The 14,529-nt window shown below is 39.7% G+C and overlaps 1 protein-coding gene across 11 annotated transcripts in view; it reads right to left on the bottom strand.

Annotated features, from left to right (window-relative positions):
• The window catches only part of myo9aa (myosin IXAa), a 116,180-nt gene that overhangs the window by 21,773 nt on the left and 79,878 nt on the right, over positions 1–14,529 (bottom strand). For 10 of the 11 annotated variants that reach the window (XM_084356605.1, XM_084356609.1, XM_084356610.1 and 7 more), the window contains 9 exons: positions 14,334–14,475; positions 12,153–12,348; positions 10,615–10,734; positions 8,365–8,440; positions 4,335–4,475; positions 3,154–3,193; positions 2,922–3,044; positions 1,017–1,097; positions 712–822 (listed from right to left, as the gene is read on the bottom strand). In XM_084356605.1, the coding sequence (XP_084212731.1) occupies positions 712–822; positions 1,017–1,097; positions 2,922–3,044; positions 3,154–3,193; positions 4,335–4,475; positions 8,365–8,440; positions 10,615–10,734; positions 12,153–12,348; positions 14,334–14,475 (1,030 nt within the window). The remainder of the gene's footprint in view (positions 1–711; positions 823–1,016; positions 1,098–2,921; positions 3,045–3,153; positions 3,194–4,334; positions 4,476–8,364; positions 8,441–10,614; positions 10,735–12,152; positions 12,349–14,333; positions 14,476–14,529) is intronic. The other variant, XM_084356606.1, reaches the window with a different exon arrangement.

Raw genomic sequence — 14,529 nt, 5'->3', positions numbered from 1 at the left:
TTAATCATAATTGTGAGTCTTGGTAGTAGCAGCCAAGATCTCATTACCACCGCAAATAAAACCTGAACTAACTGCAGGGCTTCAGTAGATACAAAGTGGTTTCATGAGAAAATAAGTTGTGATTTGGTGAAGCGACATGCACAGTGACTTAATCTTTGGCTAAAACCTCGACATGACACGATTGGCACGAACGACATTCAAAACCACAAAATGGAAAACTGAAATAAGACCAAACTGGAGTGGGAGGGAGCCACTCCCAAAAGTTTCTGTCCAAAGACTCACTTTCGATCAGCATTAAACAGGATCTGCTTTATTAGTCATACAGCATTTCTCACAGGGTGACATCATTCTTGCGAGAGCCAGTGTGGTTAAGATGGCGGCCACCTCACGTCCTTCATAATCCCCTTGACACAACTCAATGTCAACTGTTGCTCAAACAGCATCAGCAATCATTGGCATTAATCGTGCATCAGTGTTCTGCACACGTCTGTGTATACGTTTTCCCTAACATGACATTTTTAGCTTCAGGAAGCTTAAATCACATTTCTGTTGAATGAATTTTACATGTGCGCTGTCTTTGTTTATATCCTACTGCTCGTTTGCCTTTTTTAAAAATGTAATATACTGTATATTAAATAACATTAATGACCGTTCCCCTGGACTAAGATGTTTAAAGAGCATCTACAGGGTGTAAACGTGTGTGTTTGTTACCTTGAAGCTGTACTTGATGTTGTAGCCCGACTGCCGGATGCGCACAGTCTCCAGCATACCTGTGTAACGCAGCTGCCTCAGCACCAGGTTATCATTAAACCTTACGGGCAGCTGAGGAAGTCAACAGAGAGAAGAGAGGGGAGAGTGACAGAAGAAGGAGAAGCGACAGGCGGTGGAAGTTACAGAGAGAAGAGGAGGAAATGATAAACAGATTTAGAAATGTTCGAACTTCAAGGGAAATGAAAAATGCTTTGAAAACTAAACCAAAACAGTCAAAGTGGCCGCGGTCTGGAGTCACACTGTACCTTCTCAGCATTGGAACGGATGCACTTGACAAAATAAGGCTCAGACTGACCCAGAGTCTCCATTAGCTTATTGAGGGAGGCCTACAGAACGAGACACAAAAAGGAGAAGAAAAAATGAACACGAAGCCTAAATATAAAAGCACATGTAGAGTAGACAAAGCATGAATAACTGTTAGTCCATCTGTAAGTAAAAAACCCTTTGCTGCTAGATTAAAGTCACTGCCTGGGATCATAAATATTGGCAATATGTCTAAACCATGTGTGTAGTGTTACCATGTGCTGTTATTGCACATGTGTGTGTGTGTGTGCGTGCGTAAACATATGCAACATGTGTGTCAGCATGTGTGTGTGATAATCCAGTGGCAGGAGGAATTCAGCCCCCTCCCCCTCCACGGGAGATTAAAGCAATCAACGCAGCACAGGATGTGGGAAGTGAAGTCATCCACACACACTGGGGCCAGGGCTGCCTGCCAGAGGGGCCTCAGCACTCATCTGTACCTCCAACAGCCGGAGCACAGAGCTCACTCTCAGAGAAATCATCAAGAAGATAGCAGCTTATGGTTGAAAGTTATTTCTGATCTACCAACGAGAGCTTGTTCGACTTTAAGATAACTAAATTATTAAGAATGTTAGATGTAAATGTCATATTTGTCTAGTAATTGAGACGGGCTTTTATACTTTAAACATTAATAGGCCAAGACTTTCACACAATTCATGAATTTGAAAAACTCCCTTCAGGAAGAAGATTATTCATTGCTGAGTGCATGAGAAACATCTTTAAGAGATCTATTTTCTGTCATGTTACTAAACAAATGACTTTTATTTGATATAAACGACTGCTGCTGTTCATCCTAACTGTTTATTATCACAGGCCCACTTATTTATTGTTTTAATCTCACAAATTTAACCCATGGCAGAGGAAGTTGTTAAACACACAATATGTCATATCTGTCGTTAGGGGTTCCTCCATCAAAACAAAAGATGTTTGCCAAGTGTTGTGTGGTGAGGGCTGTTTGGGGGGGGGGGGGGATAGTGGATACGGAGACGAACCTTCTGGAGGAATAAACACCTGGAGTCACGTCAAATTCTGCTCTGATCCAGAGAAGAGCTCAGAGATTAGTTTAAAACTTTTGCAATTAAATAGTAGATTTATCTTCACTCCTGTTTATCAACCTGACTGCAGCAGCGATTTGCAGATGTGACCTTCGTTTTTGGGTGTTTACATGTATGTTTTGAAGTAAAATAAGAATTTTCATGCGAGTGAACAATAAAAATGCATCTTGTTTTAAAAGAAAGCCTCCTGCTAGCATATGCTAACAAAGAGCAGAGAACCAACATTTAACAGTTTTCCTCAAAAGTGGGAATAAGCTCTTTTTGGCTCTGGGTGGATTTTTATTTTCTGTCACTGCAGTTACTTGTTTTCATGGTCTCATCTTCTAATAAGCGAATACTGTCGAGGTATTTCAAAAGGGTGTGTCAGCAACGGAGGAAAAGCCAAACTTTCTACTTTCTCACCAAATCAAATTGTTTTTATTGAGACATTTATCCATTTTTTTTCTTAACTTCCCAGACATGCTGTCATACTTTTTAAGACTTTAGGGTGGGTATGTGAACTTACGTAATAGACTTCACAGAAATTCTGGACAAATACAGGGATAAGACAGCGGACAGTAAAGGCCGTGGGCAGGCAGAGTAACAGAGAGATGTTTCCACACACAGCCAGTTGTGAAGGACACACCTTTTTTTATCCTATTCACAGCTGGAGTAAGATTCCTCGCTTCAGCTCGAGCTAATCGTGTTATTTTTACAGTGAGAGCACAGACTGGCAAATCATTGAGCTCTGCGTGTGTGCGTATGTGTGTGTGTGCGTGTGTGTGTGTGTGTGTGTGTGTGTGTGTGTCTGACCTGGAACTGTGCGCTGATACTGGGTGGTTTCTTCTTCTTGTGGAGATGAAGCAGGGACTTGGTGATGCGGTCGTGAAGCGTCAGGCTGCTGAGGTACTTTAGAGACTTGACGTTCAGTAAATGCTGCGGGTTTGAAGTCAGAGTCAGGTCATAATGTTATTATAACATTATAGTGTAACATTAGACATCTGTCCCTTGTATTGAGATAAATTAAAGATGTTCCATACTTTACCTTTGGGAGAACTGGCTTAGATTTGTAGTTTTTGTTCCTCCTGTTTACAAAAAACAAGAACACAGAAGTTAATCCAGCAGTCTGAGCAACAAAATCCTTTGTTTTCTTCTTTAAACAAGTGGTTAAGAAGTTATTTAGACAACAGACAACAATTTGTACAGTTTGCTGGTGTTTGATCAAAGTTTAAGAAGATTAGATGTGGATTCCCACAAAGGTCAGTACTGGGCCCAACAGTTTATATTTTTTATATTAATGATGTTTGTGTCCAAAAATGTCAAAAATATTGCAGTTTCCTCTATTTACAGTATAGTATGTGAAATGGTCAAAATTAAGAGGTGGTTTGATGAACTATGATCTATAAACTGGAATAAAAGTAAACTGTTGGTTTTTGTTACAAAAATAAAATGGTTACAGATGTTGTTCATGTTGAAAGAGTATTTAAAGCAAAGTTTTGGGGCTTATAATGGATCAAAAACTTACTTGAGACCATGTGAAGAGAAAATTATGTACGTATTTATGTAAGTATTGCAGTTTTGAACAAAGTGAAGGACATTTTAGATTTTGCTTAATTTCATATTCTCTTCTGTTCACTCATTCTTCCATATCTTGGTTACTGCACAGATGTGTGGGGGAACACATATGTATTATAGAAAGGAGCAATAAAGTTCCTGAACTAAGTCAATGTAAGAGAAGAGAAGAGATTCTTTATCAAGTCAAGAAAATAAATAAATAAAATAAATAAATCAACAGGTGAGATGGGTCTGTAATTCCAGAAATTCTTCCCAAGACAGTCGTACTCTCCTGTCAGCAGAGTAAAAACTTTATTCATCCCTGTGGGGACATTCTTTTTTCACTTGTTCCCCTCCGTAGGGAGGTCAGAGGTCAGGGTCAGCTGCAGAACAGCCCCCTCGGAGCTGGTAGGAATGTAGTGATCACTGAAGGAGGGCAGATGTTTGCTACACTCAGTTTGAACTTTTTTTCAATTTCAAGGATGTCTGTAGGCTGTACTGCTGACAAAATCAACAAACAGTAGAATAAAATCATGCTGACGATGATTTTGCAATTTAAAATCAGACCGAAAACCATTAAAAGTGTGTTGATTTGACTACAACACTGTATAATCTGTAAACCAGTGTGAGGGCAGAGTTTAACGCTTGATGAGGACAGTGGGTGTTACTGACATGAGGATGTCGTGGGCTCTCTCGAGGAGTTTACTGCTGGCAGAGTTGACGAAGATGCCGTCTTCTTCTGTGGTGGAGCTGCTGGATGACAAGCGGCTCTGTCGACCCACACGTCCGTTCCAGCCAAGGCCCGGAGAACTCCTGTGGACAAAACACACACAGACAAATAACAGTCACTGATTCATGAAAATCCACTTTACACAAAATGCTTACCTTACGAGAAACTTTCACATTACAAGACACTTTTAAAGCTTCAAATCTATCTTGATCTATATAATAACTGAATAAATACAGCTAATATAAATGTAGCACACAGTGAAATATAAGTAGTGAATGATGACACAGGGTTTATGATCCCTGTGTCAGTCAGTCACAGTAGCTGTGGTAGAGGGTGACTTCTCTGCAGGTGAATATGTTGGACAGATCTGTTGTAGCTTAGCTTTAGAAAAGTGTGCCCTTTGTATAATTATAAACTGCATCAAACAGTGTCTTGTATATTGTTTCCCCAGCAGGAATGTCTCCAGCAGGGGCAGCAGTTTCCATGTTTTCAGCCCTGAGGAGAGAGCGGAGTTCACCTCACACAGACTTCGACACAGTTTACTGAAGCCTCAGAGGTTTAAAACCTCAGGCCTCAAGGTGAAACCTCACCACCTGCCCAGAAGACAAACAAAAACACTGGCGGTCAGGTCATGGTTAAAACCATTAACCATTCTGAACTATTTTAGCCCAGAGGAGGCGACAAGAGGAGAATAGCTGTGGCAGGAGCAGTTTATCACTGATTCAGCTATTCAGACCCACTTTCGCAGGTTTTACAAGATTTTCTCCTGATGAGTTAACAAGCCACTCTACAGTAGCAAGATGTGTTTGGTTTCTCGCACTATGTTTATTATCAGAGGGTTGATTCATTCCTTGAGAGAAAACAAGATGGAGGATGAGTATGTGGAGAGGTTTTTAGTGGATAAATAAATGAAAGTCAACACAAATACAGAACAGCAGGTGAGACAGTCGAGCGTTTGGTAGCGTAGATTTTCCATGCAAGGCAGCTGTTTGGGTTTAAAGGGACTTTCCACTGCTGAGATACTTATATGGTGTGTTTTTTTTCTAAAAAAAAAACAGCTTGTAGTAGCTACAAGTATAAACTCACTGTGGCATCACCTATTTGTTTGTACACAATCATTTTGAAGTCAAGTTTGACATTACAGGCCCCCTTCTGGCCATTAGAAAGAATGTAGGTTTAAGGCACTTCTGCATTAGCATGTCATACTTTATACAGGCAATGTTTCAGTCGCTCCATCACTTTATTTGGACATTCATGGTCCACAGAGGATGCATCCTACTCACTTTTGTGATTCCCTGACTTTTTGATCTTGGCCACCATCAGGTCAAAATCTGGTTTGTAGGGGCGCTGTGGTAGCTCACCTGGTGGAGCGTACACCCCATGTACACAAGGCTGAGTCCTTAGCAGCGCGTGGGTTCGATTCCGACCTCGAGCCCTTTGCTGCATTTCAACCCCTTTCTCTCTAGCCCCTTTCCTGTCATGATCTCATTTTCACTATCATAATAAAGACACAAAAAGCCTCCAAAAATAATTAAATACAATCTGGTTTATGATCAAGTACCAGCTAAACAAATTATCATCAGCCTCAAGTGAACTGTGCTAATTAGCAAACATTAGTAAACATTTTAACTGCTAAGAATGTTATTGTCAGCATTAGCATGCTAATGTTAGCGTTTAGCTCAAAGCAAATTGAAAGCCACTGAAAACCAATGAAATTCCATGTTTGCAAACAGCATAATTAAGCTGCTTCTGATTGAAAATAATATGTTATTCTTTGGTCAAACCTCAAACAAGCGTGTGTTGAATTTGGAACAGGTTGTGGTGCAAGGTGAAAATAGAAATGGGGTGTAAAAATGCTTGTCGAACAAGGCCTGAGCACTACTCCACAATCCTCATCACAGTCTGGGCTACACAGGCCCCAGAGGAGCAGTATGATTTGTACTACCAGCCTACATTGCATTACAATATCACATATTACGGCAGAAGATCCACAAAGCTCCAGGACGCAGGTGTAAATCCACATCTTTGGATTTATATTTATTTCTGGGTTTACGTCTCCCCAGTTGATCATTGATCTCAGTAAAATGCGAGAGTACAATATGCCTCTTGTAGTGTTTATCTCCATAGTCTCTCTGAGAGTCCCATAAAGCACCGCACTGTCCGCTGCCCCATCCAGCCGACACACACCCTGCAGGGACTGAATATTTATGACTCTCCGGGCGCTCCTCTCCAATGCATAGCTCTGCCTTTACATCACAGAGGAAGCAGCTGCACAGGGTTTAGAGTTCGGAGAGTATGCAGAAGATGAGTGTGCATGAGTGTGTGAGTAAGAGAAAGAGACAGAGAGGGAGGGCAGAGGTTGCAAATCACATTAAGAGGGGGGATTTTAACAGCCCCGACTGAGCTCCTGTGTAACAAAAGCTGTTTTGTGCGAGCCGGTCGGTGCTACCAGTCGTGGTCGTGGGCTGCTAATCTCATGGTCCACAGCTAATTAGAGGAGGTGGTGGACCAGGGTGTCAGTGGGGTGGTGTGAGAGCAACGCTCAGGGTCACAGCACAGTCTTTACTTTTTATGTTAAAGGTAGGCAATGTCAGGGGTGAACAAAAAACTACTATTTATAGTATGACAGATAATCTGCAAGAAAGGTATTAAGACGTTTGTTGACAATGACCACTTTCAGAGCTTCTTGTCATAGTATGTATGTGATAGCACATTTGGTGTCACAATAATATGAAAAATGTGTTTCAGACTGTGAAAGTTTGGGTGAACACCCCTTTAAGTTAGAACAATAACTCAGAAAGTCAGTGAAAACTTTGGCACACTACCCACCAACTTTGATGTCGTATAAGCAGAGAATGTTTTGTTGATGGTAAGAAACTTTTTATTAACTCACATATGGCACATCAATTTCTTGCTCTTGTGTCATTCGTAACATGCTATTAGGTTGTAACTAACTAACTAACTAACTGATTTAGGTCAACATAGAGTGACCTAGATTAGTTTGAAAAGTTATCTATTAGCATTAACACTGAAAACTAGACTGGTAAAGCAACATTTTTAGTGGTGTTATGAAATGTACTGGTGCAGCAACAAGTCTACAACAAAATGACCTGGGAATACAACATCTTCTTTGTAGCGTCCGTCTTGTTTTCACTTTATGACTAAAAGCTCATAAACACACTGAAATTGGAAACAAACCTCCTAACTCGGGAGAAGGGGCCGTTCAAGGGGCACATGAATGCACTATAAGATCAAATACTACATTTATGGGACGCCCTGGAGGCCCGAGGATGAGGACTGACAATTAACCACAACGTCTACAGCCCATCTCTCTCCCTTATTTCCTCTTTTTACAGTCGACTCACTAATAAAAGCATAAAATGCTGGCAAACAAACAAAAAAGAAGAAGTTATTCTATTGAGTACTGCTCAACTGAAACTGGGTGTATACACTGTATGCACATAATAAACACTAAATATAAAGAAACATCCTTCAAGTCCTGGAACGCTGTGTTGTTTTTGTCATATGATCTTTTTGTTCTAGTTGTATCTAGTTGTCTTTGTTCTACATTATATTCCGTTTATAAAAAAATGGAAAGAAAGATACAAATATTAAGAGGTCAGTTGTCTTGAATATTATATTTATGAAAATCAATATATCCTATTTGGATTGGATTCATAATGCCACTCCATAAATATGTATATGGGGTTTTGTCAAATATAAACAACTCTTCATCATTATCTGATCTAATAAAATACTACTGCAATTAATAACACCTCTATGAAGCATATATTGCTGAAAAACACAACTTTGAATTGTGTGTCTATTTCCACATATAAGCAATATTACAGCAGTCATTTATAATTCCAGGTCCTGTATATTTCCTAAAAACTCTCCTGAGTTAACCTGACAAGTGTTCAGCGGCTTTAAAAATTAACAGATTACAACAAATCCTAAAACACAAACTCTTACCGTGGTGATTTCTCATTGATGGTGTTGCTCCCCTGAAGGTCTGACAGCGGCGTGCGTGGACTCTTTCTGGTCACACCTGATCACGGACACACAGGTTGGCATCATGTGAAAGAACACAACCACACACACACTCACACCACACACACACTCACACACACATACACATACACATACACATACACACAAAAGACAGACACAGAGACAAAAACAAACCCTTCCCAAACAAAAATCACACTTCTGACACCATGTGCCACCCGAGTGTTATTGCAGTGAGTGTTATGTGCCTTTTTATTGGAAATATTATCTTCTGCAGATGATTTGATGTTGAAACAAAGATCTGTGAGGTTAATAGTGAGTTGCGCTTGTTAGTGTCGAATTATGGAAGATGATACTGAAGAGTTAATTTAGTTGAGTCTGCGCTGCAGGTTTGCTTAGTTATTGAACAATTTTGTCTCATAATTAATTATCTAATGGCGCAAAACAGGAAGAGAACTAAAGAGAATTTAACAAAGTAAAACTCTGAGCACAAGTGATTTATTCAATACTGCTATGTTACATTACTACAGTGTTTCCTCTGAAGCTGCAGCAGGTCACAGTGATGTGAAATCACAGAAGTCTACAGTGTGTTAGCCGACTCAAAAAGAGCTCTGCGAGAGCGTTATAATTGATCAGGTGACTTAACAGTGTACCGTTTTCAGTCTCATCACTTTGAACAACATTTTCACTTTCATCTGGAGCTGCAGGATGGCACAAACACAAAAAGACACAAACACATCGGAGTGTCATGAAACATTTATGGAGGAAAAGTGACCTTTGAGAGAAGTGTGTGAGGTCCTGCACCACATGTAAAGCTGTCTGTGAGAAAGTTAGTGATAATAATATACACGTGTGTGTCATGTGCCCCTCTTCTAGCACCATCAACAGCCTATGTGGTATTAGAGCATGTTCAGACCTGGTATTAACATCCATCCCGGGCGATCTGAAGTGGACAGCTTTAAGTCTATTAGCTATTAGTGAGCTTTTGTGATTGGATCTTGCTTATTTATTTATAGTTTATTTGAAAGGGACAGATACAATATAAATAGGCAAACTGAAACAGCTGCCTGATGCAGGATTCATGGTGTGTATATAAGATGCTAATTTGCAACACCTGTCCCCAGAAGGGTTTTTGTGAGAATACTTTTTTTTTTTAGCGTCTTATCCGCTCTATAATCAAATAAACATGTACACCACTGGCACAAATAACCACAATGATTTTTAAACAGATAAAGAAAGAACTGAATGTATAGCATTTGCCGAATTTACAAGAAGTCCCAAATGGTTAAGAATTTGTCATAGAAAGTGTTTCACAAAGACTCAAACAACTCATCAACTTTTTTATTGCTTTTATTCCTATTTATTCATACTGATATTTTGTGCTTTTGCGTTAGTCTGGCCTTCTCTCTGCTATGCTTTATTATTCCCTGCTTTTGCTCTGTCTGTCGAAGCACTTTGTAAACTCTGTTTTTAAAAGGTGCATTAGAAATATAGTTATTGTAAATAAAATGTTGTATTCTTTCACAAATTAAGTGTAAATAGTGAAACCAGTTGTGTTCAAACAGCTGCATTCACACCTGTACTTGCAGCTGTCTACCTGTGAATGGATCACTCGGGTCGGCTGTTAATACCAGGTCTGAACAGGGCCTTAGTGACAGTGATTACAGACGTGTGCTGTGGTGGAAAAGCAAATATACCCACTGACCGACAGACAGGACTGGACATGAAAGTGTAGCTGTTTGCTGTTACTGACAAAAATAGAAAGTGATTGACACCTAGAGGTGTTACCGTGTTGTTTCCCCAGACCAAAGTTAGCGAATAGAGCCAAACAAACATGCATTTCTCTGCTAGTCTTCTACTAGCACAGTGTTAGTGACAGGATGGCTGAAGCATGCTAGTGAACAACGTGCAAGACAAGACTAAAAATGCATGCAGGTGCATAAGAGAGTGGGAAGAGGGAGACAGAGGGAGCGGAGACCGACAAGCATCTAGTCTAATGATAGAAAACGAAAGTTGTAAATCAAATCACAAAGCACAACATAACAACTTTGTGACGCTACGTCTGTAAGTTTGGATATTCTTATGATTTGGCTTGACTTTGGCTGCAGTAAGGTGCAGTAATGTTGGAGATGTTGGTCGGCCTCGTCCCTACAGTTTCCCCGAGTCACGGTCTAACATGAAAGTAGTTGTTAATTGTTGTATTGGCAGCCTTACTGTACTTCTCCTCTTTGCATCTCTGCAGGATCTCTAAGCTTCTCTGATGCACAGGGTGCTGCAGAAAGCTAAAACTATCCACACTTTTCAAAACTGCACAGGGAGCAGCGTCATCATGCCCTTGGAGAAGCAAAAGAAAAAGAACAAAAAAACAGAGAAGAGAGAAAATAAAATACACAAGGAAAGAGAAAAGGGGGGAAGAGAGAGAAAGAAATGACAGATTAGACAGCGAAGAAGATGAAGATCAAGAGATGCAGTCGTCTACTGGAGAGATACCTGTGCAAGACTTCTGGAGAGAAGATGATTGACATTCACAACTGCAGTTGGTGGCAGCAGTAGGATGTTTGTCACTGTAGTTCAGTGTGTAGGTGTTTCGCCTCCCAATGGCACTTTCATACAATGTCTTCAAGAAGCTTTTCTGTCACTTGATTCTACGGTCTTTGTCTTCTGAGACAAGGTGAGGCTACTTAAAGCTACTTTAACTCACAATTTAGCCCATAATCTACTATAAAAACAAAGACTTGAAAACTTTACGTTAAGTCCAAAACACAAGTATTTTGTAGAAATGTTCTAGAAGACATGTAAAAAGTTCCCTTGGGTGACGCTAATATCTTTAGAGCTCAGTTGGAAGAATTTCTAAAAGATATCTAAGGATTAGCAAAATCTATTGTCACAACATCTGCATGTAAAACTTCATGTGTAGGAAGGATCAAGAGGATGCAGAGAGCAAGTCTGATTCATACGACGGCAGCGCTGAAGGCACATCTGATGGTAATATCTACTGCATGTTCAATCTAAAAGGGATGGAAGGCATTCATAGAAAGCCAAAGCTGAGAGAGACAAAGAGCAAGAGCTACAGTAAATACATGGCAGCACTACGAGCACTACGCACACATACAGTACTACAGAACAGTGACTACTGGAACACAAAATATGGCGGAGATAAAGCGAACTATACTGAATGAAGAGGACAAAATCGCAGCTGCACGGCATGTGAGCATACAGTACTGTACATGGCAGGAAAACTGACAAAATTACATTTGTAATTTCATGCAGTTGATTGGCTAGTTCACAGCCAGTTAACACTTTGTTTCAAGGGGTGAATTGCCGGGGTTCGGCTCCTGGCACTCAGTGGCTGACTTATCAAGAGTAGACAATTTGATCAAATAACCATTCTAACTTTCTGTAGATTTAGTAATTTACTTATTGACTTTTGTTCTCGTTCTGAACTCAAAAAAGTACCTGTAATGCTCACATGCCATTCAGTAAACCCAGTGTCTTTTCCCTCTTTGTGGATTCTTTAGTGCTTTTTGACACAGACTGAACTTCATATAGTGAATTAATAGTTACACATGTGTAGTTGCCTTGTCATGATAAAAAGACCAAAGACATTTGTTAAAGCTTTTTTTGACTTTGTAAGCTCTTTCGTAAGTCTGTCTCCAACATCAGAACATTATCTGCCTCACTGCTATAACTTGCATATCAGTAGATACAGTATACAGTAGATTATTATAGTTTCCATCAGAGTGAGAGCTCACCAGTCTTCTTCTGCGTGTGCCTCTTTCCAGCCTCTCTGAAAGCTACCAGGGCCCTGAAGTAGGATCGGAGTACCGCCCAGCGGAAAGTGGCTGACGGGTCGATTCCCATCAACCCGCAGATGAAGGCGCTCTTGCTGCTCTTCAGTAAAGCTACAATGTCCGGGCGCATGTGGTCGGTGTTCTTCTCCCTGAAGTCCTGTGTTTGGGACAGAAACATGCAATAATATTTAATGGGATTAATTTACTGGATGCCCATTAGCTTCTTCTTAATTGCTGGGGTCATGACAGAGAAAGATGTCCAAATGAAGAATTAATAGAATCATAAAAGAAAGGTCCAAAAGAAAAAGTTTCGAAATAGAAAGAAACAAAGCAGCTGATGCTTGAATCAGATGTATAAACACAAAATAGTCAAAGAGTGTGACAAACTAACACAACAAATGTGTTGATTCTCTAATCCTGATGGGTAACTTCCAAAACACATACGAGTATAATTTGGGTCTAGGGATAACGCTTTTTTTCCCCATTCCACATAACAAGTGAGATTTACAGAGCTCAACCGAGCTGAAAAAGATTCATGAATACAAAACAAAATATCAGCTCAAACTCAATTTTTCTTCTTATTTTGCCACCATTTCTTCTAATCTAAGCAGAATTCTTCTACGGTGGATCTTTCCTGGTTGACTGCATGTGACAGGCCAAGACAGAGCCGTTCTTCATGCCTCTAACTCTGCAGATAAAAGCTGAGAGCTGCACAATAGGTGAAAGGGTCCCTGGGACGCCATATCTGGATTTGGTTGTGTAATATAGAAAAAGGGATTAAAATGCCTCCTCGTTGTTATGTGAAACTCAACAACCGTTTTCCTCTGGCACCACAAAAAAGGACCAGTGGCGTCTTGTTTTAACCATCTGATGTTCTGCAGTCACTGACTTACAGAGTTTAATGGGAGGTTGTGTGGGAGGTTTTAGCATCTGTTTACATATTTTGCCTTTTGTTTTATGTATTTTATTATGTATACATTCAAATCTATGTGTGTTTTGTGTTCTTGGCTGTAAGACAAGTTAAAGATGAAAGACTGAATTTAAAAAGGTTGTTATAATCAGGGAAGACTCATAATGTCACGACTAACTGTGTATTTACTTGTTAAAAGGGCAAAACTTATTCAAATTCAGGCAGTTTAAACATAACATGCTGCTCCAATATGGATGAAACATTGGATAAATGTTGATACACTGATAGCAGTTACTCTTTACACAACTTCATTTACTGTATCATGCCTATAGTATGATACCATACACATACAGTACACTGTATTTCTAAAAATTACACATCTTATTCATATGAGTTGTTCAGATGATCAGTGGTCAGTGTCATTACACTACATTTACAATTTATTTATCTATTAAATATGGTCACTTGATAAATTGATTAGTTGTAAACTTTAAATCAACTATTATAATTATCTATCAGTTGGTTTGAGTAACTTTTTAAGAGGACAAAAAGTCAAAATTCTCAGATTCCAGCTTCTTCAATGTGAATATTTCTGGTTTCTTTCCTCCTCTATGACAGTAAACTGAATAACCTTGTATAGCGGAAGAAACGAGACATTTACATTTAGGGCTTTGGGAAACCCTGACTGTCATTTTTCATCATTTTATAGACCTAGATCAGGAGCACTTTGGGGTCCAATAACTTGCTCAAGAATACTTTGATGTGCAGCCTGGAGAGCTGGAGAATCGAACCAGTGACCTTCCGATTACTGGACGACCCACTCTGTCTCCTGATTCACAGCTAATGTAATGTTATGATGTCCCACATAATCAAGCAATTTATTCTTCATTTTCTAACAGGATAGGACTTTGAAGTACAGTTAAAAAAGAAACAGCTGATGTTTTAATTTTGGACAAAAGATAAATCTTCTGTGGGTTGAGAAAAAACCAAATCCCTCTGACGCGGTTTTAAAACTTACTGAATAAAAAAACGTGAAACACATGTTGATCAAATTAAATAATTGAGAAAATGTTCTCACAAAAGTTTAAATCTATTTTGAGGAATATAATCAGATCTTCAGCCATTAATAGTGGAGTGCGAAAAACACTTTTTCTCCCACAACAAAGTCAAACTTCCTCTTTTTTTCTGTCCATTAATTTATGACTCGTTGTGGAAGTGAAGACAGCACTGACCTTGACACCGTACTTGACCTTGCCAGCATAGTGTCGGATGATGAAGGCGGGCTCCATGACGGCAGGGAACTCGATGTAGCTGTTCCCCTCATGCTGCCGCTTGAACTTATCCAGCAGAGTCTGGTTGGTGGCTTGAGGGAAACTGAAACAAAAGGACAGAAGAGTTTGATTTGGAGACAATGGGTTTATACATCTG

The sequence above is a fragment of the Pagrus pagrus genome (assembly GCF_965226575.1).
Source record: "Pagrus pagrus genome assembly, chromosome: 1".
In the NCBI taxonomy this organism is placed as follows: Eukaryota; Metazoa; Chordata; class Actinopteri; order Spariformes; family Sparidae; genus Pagrus; species Pagrus pagrus.
The sequence above is the reverse complement of the archived record's forward strand: the minus strand, read 5'-3'. Positions and strand labels throughout refer to the sequence as shown.